This window comes from Ammospiza caudacuta, chromosome 5 (genome assembly GCF_027887145.1).
Source record: "Ammospiza caudacuta isolate bAmmCau1 chromosome 5, bAmmCau1.pri, whole genome shotgun sequence".
Classification (NCBI taxonomy): Eukaryota; Metazoa; Chordata; class Aves; order Passeriformes; family Passerellidae; genus Ammospiza; species Ammospiza caudacuta.
In genome coordinates this window covers 28,114,426-28,131,262 of record NC_080597.1, presented here as the reverse complement: position 1 = coordinate 28,131,262, position 16,837 = coordinate 28,114,426, and the positions used below count along the sequence as shown (strand labels likewise).

At 50.2% G+C, this 16,837-nt stretch overlaps 3 protein-coding genes across 5 annotated transcripts; 1 reads left to right on the top strand and 2 right to left on the bottom strand.

Moving 5' to 3' along the window:
- The first annotated feature begins 718 nt into the window (after positions 1 to 718).
- Positions 719 to 10,789, top strand: JOSD1 (Josephin domain containing 1). 2 transcript variants are annotated; one of them, XR_009274746.1, is made up of 5 exons: positions 719 to 1,598; positions 6,750 to 6,878; positions 6,987 to 7,181; positions 8,392 to 9,275; positions 9,423 to 10,789. XR_009274746.1 is itself a non-coding variant. In XM_058804705.1 (4 exons), the coding sequence occupies exons 1-4, from the start codon at positions 1,414 to 1,416 to the stop codon at positions 8,489 to 8,491; spliced, it is 609 nt and encodes a 202-aa protein (XP_058660688.1). In that variant the 5' UTR covers positions 719 to 1,413; the 3' UTR covers positions 8,492 to 10,789. The 2 variants fall into 2 exon arrangements, 1 of the variants encoding a protein (XP_058660688.1); XM_058804705.1 differs by having other exon boundaries at positions 8,392 to 10,789.
- Positions 10,790 to 11,022: 233 nt separating this feature from the next.
- Positions 11,023 to 12,920, bottom strand: TOMM22 (translocase of outer mitochondrial membrane 22). Its single transcript, XM_058805590.1, has 4 exons — positions 12,785 to 12,920; positions 12,566 to 12,684; positions 12,150 to 12,267; positions 11,023 to 11,746 (listed from the first exon to the last, which is right to left on the bottom strand). The coding sequence occupies exons 1-4, from the start codon at positions 12,893 to 12,895 to the stop codon at positions 11,672 to 11,674; spliced, it is 423 nt and encodes a 140-aa protein (XP_058661573.1). The 5' UTR covers positions 12,896 to 12,920; the 3' UTR covers positions 11,023 to 11,671.
- A 200-nt stretch (positions 12,921 to 13,120) lies between these two features.
- CBY1 (chibby 1, beta catenin antagonist) lies at positions 13,121 to 16,283 on the bottom strand. Of its 2 annotated transcripts, XM_058805890.1 has the most exons (5): positions 16,190 to 16,283; positions 15,447 to 15,556; positions 14,640 to 14,745; positions 14,441 to 14,556; positions 13,121 to 13,617 (listed from the first exon to the last, which is right to left on the bottom strand). In XM_058805890.1, exons 2-5 carry the CDS (start codon positions 15,522 to 15,524, stop codon positions 13,537 to 13,539), a joined length of 381 nt encoding a protein of 126 aa, XP_058661873.1. In that variant the 5' UTR covers positions 15,525 to 15,556; positions 16,190 to 16,283; the 3' UTR covers positions 13,121 to 13,536. The 2 variants fall into 2 exon arrangements, with proteins under 2 accessions (XP_058661873.1, XP_058661872.1); XM_058805889.1 differs by lacking the exon at positions 16,190 to 16,283 and having other exon boundaries at positions 15,447 to 15,626.
- Between the last annotated feature and the right edge of the window lie 554 nt (positions 16,284 to 16,837).

Sequence of the window (16,837 nt, the reverse complement as noted above, 5' to 3'; positions counted from 1 at the left end):
TCAGACCGCCGGCGGGGGCCTCCGGGCACGACGCCAGCGCCAAGGAGGAAACCCCTCTGGCTGAGGGGCTCTGCGGACGGGCAGGTGACCCCTGCAGAGCGGCGGGGAAAGCTGCCTGTCCTGCTCCTCCGCCTAGCCACACGCACGCTTGTGGCACCACCGCCACAGGCGCTGACCTGTGGCACAGAACGAAGCCGGAGGAGATTTACGTTTGTTTATTCAGAGGCTGCTTTCGTTTCTGTCCCGGCTCGTTTTGCCGCTGACGTCGAGGGGGCGGGGCCGACGTCGGCCCGTGCGGGGGGCGGGGGGGCGCGCGCGTGTGTGCGTGCGTGCGCGAGAGTGGCGCGAGCGGGGCCCGGCGCGCGCGTGCGCCGGCGCGGGGCGGCCCCGGGGGCCGAGCGGGCGGTGAGGAGCCGTCGGCGGGACCCGACCGGCCTGGCCCGGCCCGGCCCGGCGGGACCCCTCCAACCCTCCCGAGGGCAAGGGCGGGCGCCTCGGCCCAGCGGCGAGCCCCGAAGGGCTGGGTGGGGGTTAGACTGGGGCCTCTCCTCAGCGCGGTGGGCTGCGGGGGTCGCAGGGCCTCGGCCGTGGGAAGCGGCTCCCGCCTGGATTGCTGTTGCTGTTGTTGTTGTTTTGGTGGTGGTGGTGGTTGTGAGGGCGTAGGGCGGGGAGGGGCGGGGTGGAGAGGTGCGAGGCAGGCCGTGGGGCTGGTCCCGCCTGCCCTACCCTCGCTCCCCCGGGCTTGGGGCTGCCTCTGGTTGCTAACGGAGACTTCCCTTTGTCGGAGCGCAGGGTGACCAGTGAGGAGTCGCCTTCCCCGCAGCCTGGACTTGGGCTTCTCGTGGCCTAGCAAGAAGTGGTTTCCTTTCCCGAGCTGTTGGCATCTTCCTGCCGGGATTCAGTCGTTCCCAAAGGAATGGAGGAATGCAGCTGATAAGTGCTTAACCACCCTGTGCTCCTATAGGCAGTACCCAGTGCTGGCTTCATCTTCTTCACTTTGGCACTTTGGGGTTGGGCCTCTCCTGTTACCTGGTCTGGGTACTTTTTTTAGTGGCACTGTAGACCAAAGGAGATGGAAGAAAAGGAACGATGTGATAAATTCCAGCTGGTACCTTGAGACTAAGGAGAATTATATATTTTGACATTTTAATTTTTTTTTTCTGTGGAGGGAAGGGAAATACTACATTTTATGGGGTATGGGAGGAGGGAGGTTGCAGATCTTCATGTGGTTTTTAAAACCAGCTGTCAGAGGCAATTACTGAGTAAACTGAAGCACAAGAGGAGGATTCGTAAGCTGGAAGCACCTCTAGCCCACAAAAGAAAGGAGCAGTGGGCTGCTGTTGTGACTGTGGGGGCAGAAACTTCAGCCTCCTTCATTTTTCACCACCTACTCCCCATCCACCCATCGAGAAAATGAGCTGTGTGCCATGGAAAGGTGACAAGACCAAATCAGAATCGCCAGAGCCATCCCAGCAGCTGCCACAGCACATTTACCATGAGAAGCAACGCAGGGAGCTGTGTGCCCTCCATGCCCTCAACAATGTCTTCCAGGACAGCAACGCCTTCACTAGGGAAACCCTGCAGGAGATTTTCCAGAGGTAGGCTGCTCTCTGTACTGGCAGTAGCTTCCCCTTGTCCTCAGCTGATTGCAGGGATTTTTGGGTATTGTCTGGGGGGAAGTAGAAAGAAAAGGAGGGATTCAGACTGTGCCACTGCTTTGAACTGAATGTATCTTGGTTTTTTAACCCCAGCCTTTTTTTTTTTTTTTTGTCCCTCCATGCAGAAATTCTTTCTCATTTTACTTGTTTCTTAATCTGTTCTGGCTGCCAGCTATGGGTCCAAGGGTTTTATTGTAGATGCTGTCGTGGTTGGAGTGTTATCTTCCTCTCTACTCACCTTAGTGCCTCTTCTACCTGTCTTCCATATTTTTGCCCCTCACTTGTGTAGATAAATTACTTAGATTTAATAATGGATTTGGGGATTGCCTTGGGGGAATGAAGGCAGCAGAAATGACTTACTGACTTAGTACTGCAACATTTGTAACTTTTTTAGAAATTAAGAGTTTTGCCAAATGAGTGATTCTTATTCAAGAGATTCAGTGAAGTTCTTCAAATATTATGGGCTTTTTTTCTTTCCATGCAGCAAGACTCTCTGTACTCTCTCAAACTGGCTTTAATTTCAGTAGCTGGATGCCTGTTTCCTGTGGCATTGCTAAATGTTTCCCAGGAGCTTCAGATAATTAATAAAGTAGGTTTGAGTTTTACAGGGATGAATATAAATTATTAACGTGGCCTGTGCAATAGCTCATATTTCGCTCAGTGTTTATTTTATGGTGTTTTGATGCTTTATGGAAATTCTCCTGTGTGAACCCTTATGAGTTCTGGTGACCCACTGCTGATGAATCTGTGATGATAAAGGAAATGATGGAAAGGGGCTCTCCTCTGATAGTCAAGGTGCAGATGTTGTAAACATGGTGTAAGTTTTGGTTGAATACCTGTTACCAGCAGCTGCCAGCACCTTGTGTTTGTGAGGAGCAGGAGATCCCACACCATGGCAGCTCATGCTGTGGCACGAGGCAGTCATGGTACCCTGTGCTGATGACAGGGAGCTGTGGCCCTGTTGCAGCTCCCCTGAAAACTGGCAGTTTTATGAAACTGGTGCTTGACTCATCAAACTCATGCCTGTCTTTGGCAGAGAATGTGGTGAAGGACAATAACAAGTATCGGATTGAAATGCTCTTTATTGTAGTGTTGCAGATAAAGCTCCTGCTAGTGGAGTGGAGCTGGTCCATGGCAGGCTCAAGGCACTCTTTGTCCAGCATAAACACACTGTGGTTTTGTTCCAGAGCAGCAATTGTCAGAATCTTACAGCTGGATTGCTCTTGGCCTGAAGCAAACAAAGGCAGTTCATGTGGTGGAAGGAGTGTGATGATCTAATTAGTTGGCTTTCATTGCGTTTGGTGAGACAGAATTAGTGTGCAGCATGAAACCTCTCAGAAAAAGACTGGATATTAATCTTGCTGGACCTCTTTCCCTAGAAGGGAGAGTTTGTCTTTTATTCCAGCCTGGATACACAGCTTGATTCAGCCCCATGGTAGTATGGAAATGCACATGGATATTCCTCTTAAAAATGGATGAGCTATAAGTTATACAAAAGAATTGCTGCTGCCTTTCTGTTTCTGTTGGGTGACTACTTGTGTGTAGCTCTTTGACTTGCCTTTAAGAAGTGTGAATTTAGTTGCCCTTTTTATGTCACTTGTATTTTCCTGTGTCTACTCACATTCTATGTATTGATAAAGGTAGGATGAATATTTTTAATAACCTCAAAAAATGTTGAGGTCTGATTTTTAAACCTGGTGTTGATAAGGTAACAAAATCACAAATAAACTTAAGCTCTCTGGCTTTTACCACATTCCTTGGAGAATGATTGAACCACATTGCTTAATCATTAGCTTCCCTTTTGCTGCATCCTATTGTGTAAGGCCAGGGTAGTCTGATGATTATCGTCTCAAGCATGTGCTGAAACTTGGTCTGGACACCCCTCCAATTGTGTAGCCTTTCCCTCTTCTTTCCTCTAAAACAAGAAATACATTTTTGATGTTCCTCTGGCTTTTGTTGCAGGAAGTATGATTGCATGTTCCAAGTGTTGCATGGAGATACAAATAAATCTCTTCGCTTCACTGGAGTCTGCATATTGGCACCTGATCAGGAAAGACAACTGCAGGAATCTTGGAGCCCCTTGTGTTAAGACAACATGTTGATGAAAGTTTCTGGTAGAAAGATCAGGAGGATTATTTACCTGGATTTCTGTCCAGCTTTGTCAGTCTTCCTCTGCTCAGTGGCTAGATAAAAAATACCAAAACAACAGTTTAATTCCTTTAGTGGTCAGAATCCTTCAGCTGATGATTGTGGACCCTGCTTAGCTATGTGTGGGTCAAAATGTTGAGGTGGTTTTTGGGGCAAGTTTGCTCACACATGCCAGTTTCTTGTTGCCCATGCTGGTCACCCCCTCACATTTCTGGGGCTGTGGAAGTTATGTGAAGGAACAAAGATAAATGTGTTCTTTCAGCTCTTGAATAAACTTGTCTGGAAAGTGGAGCCATGAGAGGGTGCTTCTGCAGCCCAAAGGGCTCTCTGGGTTGTAAGGTTTTCTTTGCTTGTGGGGATTAGGAGAGTTGGTAGGTTGAAGCAATGATCTTGAGGAATTAGGCATAGCCAAGTGATCTTGCTTTATAGAGATGCTGGAAGAGCTGTGACAAGCTGCAGGTTCTGTCTCTGTGATTAGTAAAATACACCCTAAAATACACCCCATGTTGGATATTAACAGCTTTTCCTCTTAGCATGGTATTGTGGACTCCTCTCCCTTCTGTAGTGAGCATGCTTCCCAGACTGTTATGCTGCAGACTGCTCCACTGCAGAAAAACTTGCAGCTGAAAACAAAACCAAAACAAAGGCTGCCTGTCTCTAGCCTCTCTAGCCTTGGTTGCTCTGAATCTCTCTACTCAGTCCACTGCTTTCTTGTCAATGCCTTATGCTGTCAGGCTGAACACTGGGAAGTGAACTCTCCACAGCTGGATAAGTAAGAAAGCTGAGATTACTACATTCAGCATGCTGGGTGCATGGGGATCGCTCCACCCAACGTGTGCACCCAGCAGTGTACTAGTCATACAACCAGACCAGGTTATATGCATGAAACCAGTACATATGCACTGCATTTCTATTGCAAGTGCATTGTATTTCCTGAATACATGCATATATGTTAAATGGATTTATTTGGATATCAGTAGGGGTCTTTTGAGAGTCTTTGGTGGTCATTTGGGAACATCACATTCCCCAAATTTTCAATTTTGGTTCTGGATCTTCTAATGAATCTTTTCACCTTGAGACTATCTCAAGTATGTTGTCAGGTCACGATGCACTTCTCTTATCATTCTTTGCCCTGGCATTCTATCTTTGTTCTCAAAACTAAGACATCTGCTAGTACATCCCAGTGGCTTATATAGGTAAATAAGGAAGCACTAGCTGATACAAGACTGTTAGTCACAGATGTAGGGAGTTAACCTAAAACCACGTTAATCTCTGGAATTTGTACAAGGTACTGTATGGTACAAAACTAAGCATTAATCACAGATATGGGGATCAAACACTATTCTGCTAAAGTTAAAAATAATTTTCCACATTTTCCACCACTGCTGCATGGACACCTTTTTAAAGAAATATAATTTGTTGGGTAAGAAAGGCAGGAATGAAGAAGGGCTGCAGGATTTCCAGTGGTGAAATATGCCTGCAGAATATTCAGTGTGGTAAAGGCTGAATGGAAAATGTGCAGAAACATTAGGATTTTTGAGGATGCAGTTGACAGGAGGAGGAGGCAGGTAAAATACAGATGTTTGGATGATATGAAATCTGAACTTTGCACTAGCAGAATTAATAGAGTCCTTATCAATGGAAAGATCAACTCATCACAACATAACTCATTTGAGGCTTGACTTTCTTTGGATTGGCCTTATGTGACGTTGTTCTCTGCTCTCAGTTTCCCCCATGCTTGCTTTTCCTGCTGTCATCTTCATAATAGTACATCCTGTTGTTTTTCCTCCTTACAAAATTTCTTAGGCAGAGGGGGGGAACATAAAACCATAAAAGTGGCTAACAGGCTTTTTTGCCACATCTCCATGTTGTGTCTCACATCCATTATCTGAACTTGTGCAAAGGCTGTTACATATTTTTGGCATGTAACCTCATAGCAGCCCACAGCTTCCTCACAGGAGGAGGTGGAGGGGTAGGCATTGGTCTCTCCTCTCTGGTGACCAGTAACAGGACCTGAAGGAATGGCACGAGGCACTGTCAGAGGAGGTCTGGTTTGGATATTAGGAAAAGGTTCTTCACCCAGAGGGCAGTTGGGCACTGGAACAAGCTCACCAGGGAAGTGGTCACAGCAGCAAGCCTGACAGAGTTGAAGAGGAGTTAGGACTGAATGAATGCTGTCAAGCACACGGTGTGATCCTTGGGGCTGTCCTGTCTGGGACCAGGAGTGGACTCCATGTAGATCCTTTCCAACTCAGGATACTCTGCAGTTGTATGAATGTGATGGACTCTGGTTCTGCATTTTTAGATGCTGTAGTAATGCAAATGATGTCTAAGCAAACTTACCAGTTGAAGCTGAAGAGATTTGTTTGCATCAGGATTATCTGTTTAGTTACCTACAGCAACAGATATTTTTTTACCATCTAGCAACCACAACAGCTTTGGAAAGCTCCCAACCCCAAGTATCTTCACAGCTTTGTGTCTGAATACTTCTTTCATTTTCCAGTGGAGGAGGAGGAAGAACAACCTTTCCTGCAGCCAACCTCCCATGCCTCTTTTTCTCATCTGGTCTTCAGGACTGCTGTTGACTGTTGGACTCTTGTCATTGTAATAGCTGCTGTCCTGAATAGCAAACTGGCATTTACTCTGACTGTAAATTGTGGAAAAATCATAATTGAAGCATCCTTCAGAAGTACCAGTTCAAGGGGTCAGGGAGAAAGAGCTTTGTGATTTCTTTTGCATCAAAGGCAGGATTTTTGGAGGCTTTGTACATCAGAGTTATTCTTAATGCATTACTTAGTTTCCTCAGCCCATTTGATGAGGGATAAGGGGGGCACGGAATAGTTTGTGTTTAAACACAAAACCCCTGGACTTCAAGTTATATAGCAGGTTGTGGAATACAGGTTCAACAAACATCTGCTAAGCAGTCTCCTCTTCTGTTTGCAGGCTGTCTCCCAACACCATGGTGACCCCCCACAAGAAGAGCATGCTGGGGAATGGAAACTATGATGTGAACGTGATTATGGCAGCACTTCAGACCAAAGGCTACGAGGCGGTTTGGTGGGATAAGCGCAGGTACTGAGAAGCTGTGTCATTCTGGAGGTGGCTGCTCTTTGTAAAACTGACAAAGATTGAAGTGAAAGCACCAGAACATAATCTGGTTGATGTTGTGCACTCTTTCAGGGATGTTAACGCCATTGCCCTGTCTAACGTGATGGGCTTCATCATGAACCTGCCCTCCAGCCTTTGCTGGGGCCCCTTGAAGCTCCCCCTCAAGCGACAGCACTGGATCTGTGTCCGGGAGGTGGGAGGCACCTACTACAACCTCGACTCCAAGCTCAAGGTGCCCGAGTGGATTGGAGGTGAAAGTGAGCTCAGGTAGGATTTCCTCTAATCTGTCCCTGTTGGAGGTAAGAAGTCTGGCCTTAAACAGTTGCCGATTGAAACATGTATGGCTGACTTGCAATTGTAAAAATTTGAGAGTAATAAGGTTCTTCTGCCTCCACTTGGATTTATGCCCTGTTTGTGTAAAGCCAGGGAAATGCTTTTGGCAGCGATGTCTCTATCAGCTTAGAAGAACTTGACTTGGCCTCTTACGTGTCTGGCTCTGTCTGTGGCAAAGGTAGAGGCCTTTTCTGGTATTAGTGGGGGACACCTGCAACACGATGTGCTGTGCCCTGCTCCCTCCTTGAACATGACAGTATCAGCATTCTTTGCCTATTTAGTAACAATCTGCATGTCTGCAGCAAAAGGCTTTCCAGACTAAAAGTGCAGCCTTATCCCTGAGAGCAGTAAGAGCTGTTTGTTAGGAATCACTTTTCCCATGTAAGCATACACTGCCCTTCTGGCTTGGCTCCCCTTCCCTCTTCAATCTTAACACAAGAAGGTCATTGTAAATACTTTGTAAAATTTCACCTGCTCTTGATTGCTGTTTAGCTTCCATTCCATCATGCCATAAATCCTACTAGCAGCTTTGCTTCCTTGACTGGTCTTGTTCTAAGATAGGGACTGGGGATTGCACATGTGCAGTGTTTGCAGAGCCAGCCATGCCACTGAAGTTTTGGTAAATTTCTGGGGTAAAGTAAGTCTTGTGAAACTACTGTGCAGAGGTTCTGGTGGATTTTATCCTAGGTGTATCGTTCTTCAGCAATAAATTAGGGCTTTCTCTACTTGGAGTTTTGGAAATCTGGATCAAAAGATATTGGAGGAGATGTTGATTTTTCATATTTATTGGAAGTAATCCAAGTTTGGTATTAGCAAAAGCTTACGTGCAGAAAAGGGCTAAAAAATCATGTCAAATGACGAAGTGATACACTGCTGCTAAGGACATCTGTGTGATAGGGTGTTCTTTTTTTAGAATAAAAAGATTATTTTTCTCCCAGATTTGTTGGAATTATTTAAAGTTAAGATGGGATTCTTGATCTTGAAAATAGGAAGAAACTAAATTCTGTTTTTCTTCCCTTGGGAAATAATAAAGTAGCATCTATATAGACTTATCTCTGTTGAGGTTAAGATAATATTTAATTGTTATTGTAGATGATGAAGTTCTACATTCAGTAGCCCTTGTTTCTATTTCTCTTTATGATAGGAAATTTTTGAAACACCAGCTGAGAGGAAAGAACTGTGAACTTCTATTGGTGGTACCAGAGGAGGTGGAAGCACATCAGACCTGGAGAGCTGACGTGTGACCTGGGCCATCTCTGTCCTCCCACTACAGTTCTTCCCCTTTACCAAACTCCTGATGTCCTAAAACCTGGATAATCGGTGCCCCAACTCTCTTCGTCTGGAATTTCCTTTGTTAGGCTCTTCTCTTCCTTCCTTGGTGCAATAGGGCAATGGCAGAGGACATTGGGGTGGTGGGTGGGGAAGAACTGAGGGCAGAGCAGAGGAAACTGGAAGCCAATCACTTTAATTGCAAGGTGAATGAGTTGCAGTGCCCTCTGGCCAGCTGGGAGGCATCACACTCTTGAAAAACTGGGCTGGGGAGAAAGAGTGCCTGGAAACCCTGGGCTTCCATTTCCCCACGTGGTTCAAGGCTGTGTGTGGTGGGACACTGCTCCCTCCAGGGCTTGTCAGGAAGGAGCAGGGACTGAGCACGCTGCCACCTCTTTACAGTTCTCTCCCTCCGAAACAAATTGTTGTGAAGACATTTGCAATTCCTAAGGGTCTCTCAGGACACTCAGAACACTAGGAATGGTACGGTGCTCAGCACGACCCTCTGCTTCTTAGGGCTGGTTTGTGCCAGGAATTAAGAAACAATAATAAAACCAGAGTCATCTTTCAAGAAATTCTTCGGGTAGCTAGAGGATTCTTCCCCAGGGTTTCCAAGGATTTATGTATGTGGTGAGTGGTTGTTTGGCAGTATGTGTCTGGCTAAGGTGACATGGAAACAGCAAGCACAGGATGACTGAGGAGTATCAAGTTTCTGGACTGAAGAGAAGCCACAGTCTGCTTGGGTTTCTTTGTGCTATGGTGGGTTTTTTTTTTTTTTCACTATTTTTTAACAGTTATTTTGGTTTTCTGCATGGTCACCCAGTAGTTTAGGGGCTCCTTGGAGAGAGGAATAAAGCTGAAGAGGTTTTCAAAGAAATTAACTCCCTTTTATTTTCCACTCTCCAGAAGTCCAGCCCACAGTCACAGATGTAATGTGAAATGAAAGAGGTCAAGTTAAAAAATAAAAATGGGCTGAGGAGGGAAGCCTTTATAGCAGTCAGTTTTCCTCATTTATTGCTACCATCTGCTGATCTGGGAGCTGCAGAGGGTCCACCAGAACTTCCAGGCATTGGAGACACCCTGGCTTGGTAGTTGAACCAACCTCTCCTTTAGCATTGGCCAACAAACATTCCATGAATGGGTGAATTGCTTTTTTCTGCCTTCCATGGAGAAGAGAAACTAGACACGGAGACACTGAGGAATCTCCACCGGCTGTTTCCCAGTCACCCAGGAGAGCTGTAGCTCAGCCATGCCTTCCGTGGCAGGAGGAGGAAATGCTGAATCTGGAACTCCCTTGGTTGTGTTTAGCACTTCCTGGCTGAGCTGCTGGTTGCTTCCATCTTTACATGTGTTGGTTGAACAGCAACCTCTGGCACCTGATGGAGCTCGAAGGATCCTGTTCCATCATGCAGGAAACTCTCATTACTGATGTTTGAGCTGGTGAAAGGAGGGATTGTAATGACATTTTCTCAGTTATTTTTTTCTTCAGAGCTCTGCAAATGCATGAGCAGGTGCTCGAACCTCAGAGACCACCAAAATGGCACCGTCCCAACAGAGAACAGAGGCCACATGACGACAGGATGATGGTGTTTGCTGACCCCCGGACATCTGGCAAGCACTTCTGCAGTCCTTTGAGCACAGCCTCCCACAGTCAAGGGCAAATGGCTTTTACATTTTAAAAAGTCCTATTTCGTAACACATTCCAATGACCAATACCAGCTGGCAGAGTTTTTAAACACTTTCCAGGCAGGATGTTCAGCCTGCAGGCATTCTGCTCCTGACTTGAAGCCATTTCTTCAAGAGGGGAAAATATAAATCTCAACAGCAACATTTTCTATGCTGATTGAAGTTGCACTTTGGAGAAAAACCCTGTTTGCATGGAAACTGCAAGCCAATGGATCAGTGCACAATATGCAAAGATGTTTTAAAATACTTTGGGGCTGCTTTCCCGGGGGAGAAACAGTGTGATCCAGCTGCTCAGGTAAAGGGAAAGTGTGTGATCACATCCCTGTGGGAGGTGGGGCTGCCCGTGGGTGGGTGAGCTGGTCCAGTCCCACTGCTCGGGAGCAGGGAAGCCCCTCTTTGTTTTCTTGCTTGTTTGGTTTTGTTAGAGCCTTGTCTTGGATTTGTTTACAGAGATGTATTTTGTTTAACCAAATATTAAAAATGGAAAAAAAAAAGTTTCCATATAAATGTCCTATCACTTCTGTATGTTCAATTGAATTGTTCTGTAACAAAGTATGTAAACGATAAATAAATTTTTTTCTTTGGTTATAAAACCACCACGTTTCTGTGCATTAAGAACCTTGAACACTAGACACTGGTGCTGAGGTAGGATCACCTCCCAGAATTCCCTTAAGCCAAACATGGCTTCCCCACCCCTCTGAAGGTGACAAGGCCACATCTGTTCCTTCCACGCTGCCAGGCTGTGCATGAAATGGAGAGATCCCTACCCAGAAATCCCCCGGCAGCTCTGAAAGAACTGAGCCTCCCTCAAGGACATATATTAAAACCACACTGCTCAGGTTGGATTTATTTAATATTGCATACAAAAAAATACGCAGCTGATGTCTGTTCTACTTTATGAGGCAGAGAATCTGCGTGGATGTGATCGTCTCAAACCTGGCCTGCTGCTCCCTCGGTTCTCACACACACACAGCTGCAGTGAAAGTGTTTCTGCAGACGCATCTTTCCAAAGAGTATTTTCCATGGGGTATTGATTGCCACCGGCACCCCTCCTTCCTCTGCGGGGAAAGTCACACTTCCTGCCACCACTGTCCTTCAGGTCCAAATCAGGCAGGAAAACACTTGTTGTGTCTGCCTGCTGCATTTCAAAGCCTGACCTGTGCCCCAGGGTGTTTTGTGGGGGCAAGAAGCTGGCAGAGGAGCTCCCCCGGTCCAAGTCTGTAACTGCTTATGGCATAGTGATTGAATAAAAGGAAATACTCATGATTTCTAAAGGAGAGGGGGATGCAGACAGGAGCCATCATCAGGTCCATAGGGGGGCTTCCCTCCCTCGTTATGAACAGGTCAATGTCCCAAAGGATAACCAAAAATAAAAAGAAAAAATGCCCTGGCCCAACAAATCAACAGTTCAATATATCATAATCGCAAGGTCTTCCCACTTGATATGAATCCAACTCAGCTTCCACAAATTAGATTTTTCCCGACAGCGGAGGCAGGGCCCCTGGCATTCCCCCTGAGAGCCCTGTGTTGGGTCCGAGGAGGATCTGGAAAAAAAAACATTCATTGAGGAGTTTCAAGGACACAAGATGTCTTGCCATGCTGTCCCCCCTCCCACAGGTATTAGTGGCACTTTGCAGCACCAGCCCCATGCCTGCTGCAACAGCCAAGGTCAGTGCCCAACCACAGCCCCTACCGCAGCCCCTTAGAGCAAGTTTTAGCTGGTAAAAACCAGGTTGGGCTTGCCAGGCATTGCCACCACTGGGAATCAGCAGGATTGTCCAATGAGAACACCCAGTCGGGGAATCTGGTGGGATGAGTGAGGCCACAGCATACAACAGAGTGCACCCTTCTGCCCCAGCGACCCCAGCACCGCTCACAGCGGGAGGTGCAGGCACTCCCGGCCAACTCTGCAGGGCCAGGACAGACGGCTGGGCCTTCCTGTCTCACCTGTCGCTGCTGCAGCTGCTGCTGTTGCTCCATCTGCAGTTTTTCGGTTTCAAAGACGACAGGAAGAACCAGAATCATGAAGGAGGTGGTGCCAATCCACAGAGCTGCCCTAGAGAATCTATTAAGGATAAAGAACCCTAGGAATCAGTTCTTATTGGCACAATCCCGCGTTTCCCTTCCGTGCCTCAAACATAAGCCTGCCTCCAAATTCAACCCCGAGCTCCGGGGTGTCCCCTTATCCCGGCCCTTCCCAAGCAGCCCATAAACAAAGCCCGTGATTCTGCTGCTCCCCGCAGGCCCCGCACTGCGCTACCAGCGCCCAAAGCCGCAGCGAAGGCCGGCAGAGCCGCCCGCGCCCTCGCTCTGCCCGCCGGGCCCGCTCCGAGGGGCTCCGGCCCGGCCCGCCGCCCCCTCACCTGTACATCTTCTGCGCTACCGTCAGCGAAAGGTCGAATGTAGCCCCGGCCGCCGACCGGACGCTCTCGGGGAACATCTCCGTGAGTCCCCACAGCCGCTCCGCCAGCGTCTCGTCCAGCTGCGGGCGGCACCAAGCATGTCAGGCCCCGCCGCACGGCCCTGCGCGCCCCGCGGGGTCACCGCGCCCGCCCGGCCTTCCCCGCCGCCTGCCTCGATACCTCCTCGTCGTCCTCCTCCTCCTCGTCGAGCTCGTCCTCCAGCTCCTCGGCCTTGCCCGCGCCGCCCTTGGGCAGCAGCTCCTCCGGGGACAGGGACGCCGCGGCCGCCATCGCCACCAGACAGGACGGAAGGAGCGGCGGCCAGAGCGCCGCCGGAAGCGGGGCCGCCCTCCCGCCACCCAGCCCGGGCCGGGCAGCGGCCCCTGGCGGCCCGAAGGAGCAGCGGCCGCCCCCCACCCCGGCCCCCGCCGCACAGCGCGACGCGTTACAAACACCCTCAGATACGGGTTTTAATTGCAAGGTTTTATAACAAATATGCAAAACTCTCGAGAACGGGCAACTCCAGCATCCTGCTCGCCCAAGGCAGACGGTGAGGTTTGTACGAGCACCCGCGGGCTCCCCGCGGTGTGGGGGAGGCAGAGGTCTCTCCGCTTCGGAGAGCAGAGAAGGCGAGCAGGAGCCCTCACGGAGACGGATCGGCCCCACCGCCGGCTGTCCGGCTGCCTGTGCTGGGCTGCGCTGAGCAATGTAGCAAGCTAAAGTGCCCTGAGGAAAATCGTGTTAATTAACAGCGCTGTGGTGCCAAACCAGCCATTAGCAGTACCCACGGCACCACACTGCGCTGGAGGCATCTCAGCACTCGTGGTCCCATGAAACAAAGTACCTCACACAGTACCAACATGCCTGGGAGGCCCGAGCCAGCCCCAGCATCCCGTGGGCCAAGACCCAGAACCAGCCTGGCCATCTCTTGTTCACTTCTTCCTCCGGCTGTGCTGCTTCAGCTCCTCCAGCTCCTTCTCCATGAGGTGGGACTCGGCAGTGGTCTCAGAGAGCTGGAACACACAGCAAACAACAACAGGAGGGAGTTAAAAGCTGGTGAGGCTTTTCCAACTTCACCGTACAACCAAGATTTACAGCCACAAGCCAGGTCCTGCAGGAGGCAATTTATTCCTGTTGAGCAAGGGGGAAGCTGCCATGTCATGTTTCACTGAGATTGCCTGGAAAACCTGAAGAGCAGAAAGTGTTTCTGCTGAGTGTTCCAGCCACAAAAGCCATTTTCCAGTTTTAAAACACGTGAAGGGTAAGGAAATAAAATATTTGTTTAGAGTGACATAAAGGCTAAATCACTTATTAACTGCCAATAGATATGTGTTCTATTTCCCTGAATGTCTCTCCAGATTTTAAGCATGAAACCTGTGATCTCTGGGTAAGGCTGAATTTCGGTTTATTTACTGGAAATTCTTTCATTCACAGTTTTACACAAAGGATACATGTCTTGCCCCTCATGACAGCAGATGGAAGCTTTAATCTTCTGTGACCAGAAACAGTGGCTGTAACTCAGTTTCATAGTTATGGAAGAGAATAGAGTGGCAAGAAAAATGCCATATTCTGTGCAGAAAGGGAAACAGGAGACAGCAGGGACTTCTGTCTCTCACAGTGTTCACAACAAGCTCTGATGTGGGGGGAACCTTCCCCTCTTTCCACAGAGGGGATCAGGCTTTACTCCCACAGTCACTTTGCCATTACACCCATGTTGCACGACAGGGTAAAGCAGAAAGTGGGGTGCACTGAGAGAAGCCTTCTTCAGGGAACCCAGCACCCTTTGCCCGGGCATCCCCACTGCTATGGGCAGGCAGGAGCTGGGCAAAGGCTCACCATGTCCAGAAGAATGTCCACTTTCAGCCGAAGTAGGTTGTTTTCTTCCTCGAGCTGCTGGTTTCGTTTGCGCAAGCGCTGCAGTTCCCTGCGATCCCCCAGGAAGCCTCCTGATTCTTGGAGGAAAGAAGGAGGTCAAAATACAGATTGTCAGCCAACCATGGCTACTTCAGACCAGACAAGCTGGGCTGTACTCTACCTGAAACCCAGTGGCCATTTTCGAACTTCAGGCTCTGGCCAGCAAGGTTCATTGTGGGGGTGCCATATTCCAGGCCCAGCTCAACCTCACGGGTGGATCTATCCAGCTGCAGGAAGAAGATCACACTCAGAGTTTCACAGAATTCCAGAGCCACCCCCTGATCTCCCATTTCTTAGTGACTAGCATTCCAGTGGAAGATGCTGATCCAAATGGCCCCTGGAACCTTCGAGCATGTACTCCTTTGGTCACGTACTGCTGCAGTAGAGGACTGGTTCCTCTCACTGCCATCCCTGCACTTCTCCCACCTACACACTCATCCATCTCCCTGCACTTGGAGACCACAGGTGGAAATTTTTCAGTGACACAGTTCTGGGCTGCAGGTGTGGTGATGATGATTCTTCCCTGAGCTATTCCATTTCTAGCTTCATGTACAGTCACAGTGATCAGGAATGGTGCTGCACTGCAGCAAGAAAGCAGCACAGTTGGAATAACAGAATATACTGACGTGGAAAGAACCCACAAGGATCATTGAGTCCAACTCCTGGCCCTGCAGAGAACTGTCCACAAGAGCTGCACCGTGTGCCTCAGAGTATTGTTCAAACACTTCCTGAACTGTCAGGCTTGGTGCTGTGACCACTACCCTAGGAAGTCTATTCCAGAGCCCACCCATTCACTGGGTGAAGAATTTTTTCCTGCCCCAGAAGCAGCTGGGAGCCCTTGTAAGGGTTATGGCACTGACAGCAGGAGCCACCCACCCCTGGCACCAAGACATGGCTCCTGCAGCAAACCGCAGTTGCAGGCACTCACCAGGTGCAGGTTGGACAGGGAGGCCCATTTCCTGGGGGGCGTCTTCTTTGGGCTGAAGGAGTTCCCAAAGAGAGGCATTGCACGCTGCTGGCCAGGCCTACGGTGGGCTCCTGAAGGAGCGGGAGAGACACAACAGCTCTGAGGCGGTGGGCCAAGAGCAGTGATGTTCTCCCCAGGCATGTTCTCCCCAGGCAGAACCCCTCATTCTCTCCAGTGAGCTTCTCCCCAGGCAGAGCCCCCAGCTCTCAGGGCAAGACAGCGATGTAGGGGGGTCCGGGCCGCCACCCCGCCACTGCCACCGGGCAGCACCGGCCCTCCGCGGCCACGTCCCTCGCACCTCCACCGCCACGTGACCGAGCCGGGCGGGGGGGCGGAAGACGACGGTGCGCGGTGTCCCCCCCCCCGCCCGGCCGGTGCCCCCAGTACCGCGCGGCGCGGCACCTCGGGGGGGCACGGGCCGTACCACCCCACGGGCACGCCGAGCAGCTGGAAGGGGACCCCCGCGGGGCGCTGTTCCCCGCACGGGCCACCACCGGGATGCTCCTTTGTTCTGCCTTCCCTCGCGGCATCTCACTGGCGAAAGCAGCGGGCTCGGCAAGAGCGGAGGCGATGAAGAATGCCCCCCAGCCCCCATCCCCCCCGCGCCGCAGTGGTAGGGTCAGCCCCGCGGTGCGGGGGCGGTTGGGCCGGGCTGTTCCATCGAGCTTCGCCTTAATTCCGGGGGGGGGTGGGCGGGGGCGCACCTCTCCGTTGGGCCGCGCCCGCTCCCGGCGCTCGCGTCCGCCGCCGGTGGGATCCGCCGCGTGTCCCGGGAACGGTTTGCGGCCGCCGCGTTGCCGGGGCGATGGGATCCGCGGCTCCGCTCCGCCTCCCGTGCTGGAGGCAGACGGGGGCGGAGTGCCGGGCAGCGGGCTCGGGGGTCGGCCCTGCTCACGGGGGCAAGCTAGTGCCGTGCTGACGGCGCTTTCCTTAACACCTTCCCTGAAATGCTCGAATCGCCTGGAAGAGTTGTTAAAAATGTTTTTATGGGGATTGTTTGTTTATTCGCCCAGCTAAATAACTGAACGCCATTAGGCAGAGAACCCTCCCTTGCTTGGGAGCGTTGGAGAAGAAGTGGAGGAGATCTGGCGTCCTGGACTGCGCGGGTTCAGGGGATGATGGATGAGGAGCTGGAGAGAGCAGAGTGGTACAGAATCACAGAAATCACAGAATCAGTTCGGTTGGAAAAGATCTCTGAGATCATCAAGTCCTGTCTTTGGCCGAACACCACCACCATGTGAACGTGACCGTGACACTAAGTGCCATGTCCAGTCTTTTCTCAAACGCCTCCGGGGACAGTCACTCCACAGCAGCAGCAGCTCCTCACACGCCTTCCTTTGAAGCAGTCCCAG

Bases quoted from the DNA above. Each gene is read 5' to 3' on its own strand.
- JOSD1 (XM_058804705.1), top strand. From the start codon at position 1,414: ATGAGCTGTGTGCCATGGAAAGGTGACAAGACCAAATCAGAATCGCCA. The intron at 6,879-6,986 runs GTACTGAGAAGC...GCACTCTTTCAG, and splicing joins GTTTGGTGGGATAAGCGCAG to GGATGTTAACGCCATTGCCC. The intron at 7,182-8,391 runs GTAGGATTTCCT...TCTTTATGATAG, and splicing joins GGAGGTGAAAGTGAGCTCAG to GAAATTTTTGAAACACCAGC.
- TOMM22 (XM_058805590.1), bottom strand. From the start codon at position 12,895: ATGGCGGCCGCGGCGTCCCTGTCCCCGGAGGAGCTGCTGCCCAAGGGC. The intron at 12,685-12,784 runs GTATCGAGGCAG...TGCCGCCCGCAG, and splicing joins AGGAGGAGGACGACGAGGAG to CTGGACGAGACGCTGGCGGA. The intron at 11,747-12,149 runs GTGAGACAGGAA...TTTTTTTTCCAG, and splicing joins AGCAGCTGCAGCAGCGACAG to ATCCTCCTCGGACCCAACAC.
- CBY1 (XM_058805889.1), bottom strand. From the start codon at position 15,626: ATGCCTGGGGAGAACATCACTGCTCTTGGCCCACCGCCTCAGAGCTGT. The intron at 14,746-15,446 runs GTGAGTGCCTGC...TTCTTCCTGCAG, and splicing joins CCCTGTCCAACCTGCACCTG to CTGGATAGATCCACCCGTGA. The intron at 13,618-14,440 runs GTGAGCCTTTGC...TGTGTGTTCCAG, and splicing joins TGGACATTCTTCTGGACATG to CTCTCTGAGACCACTGCCGA.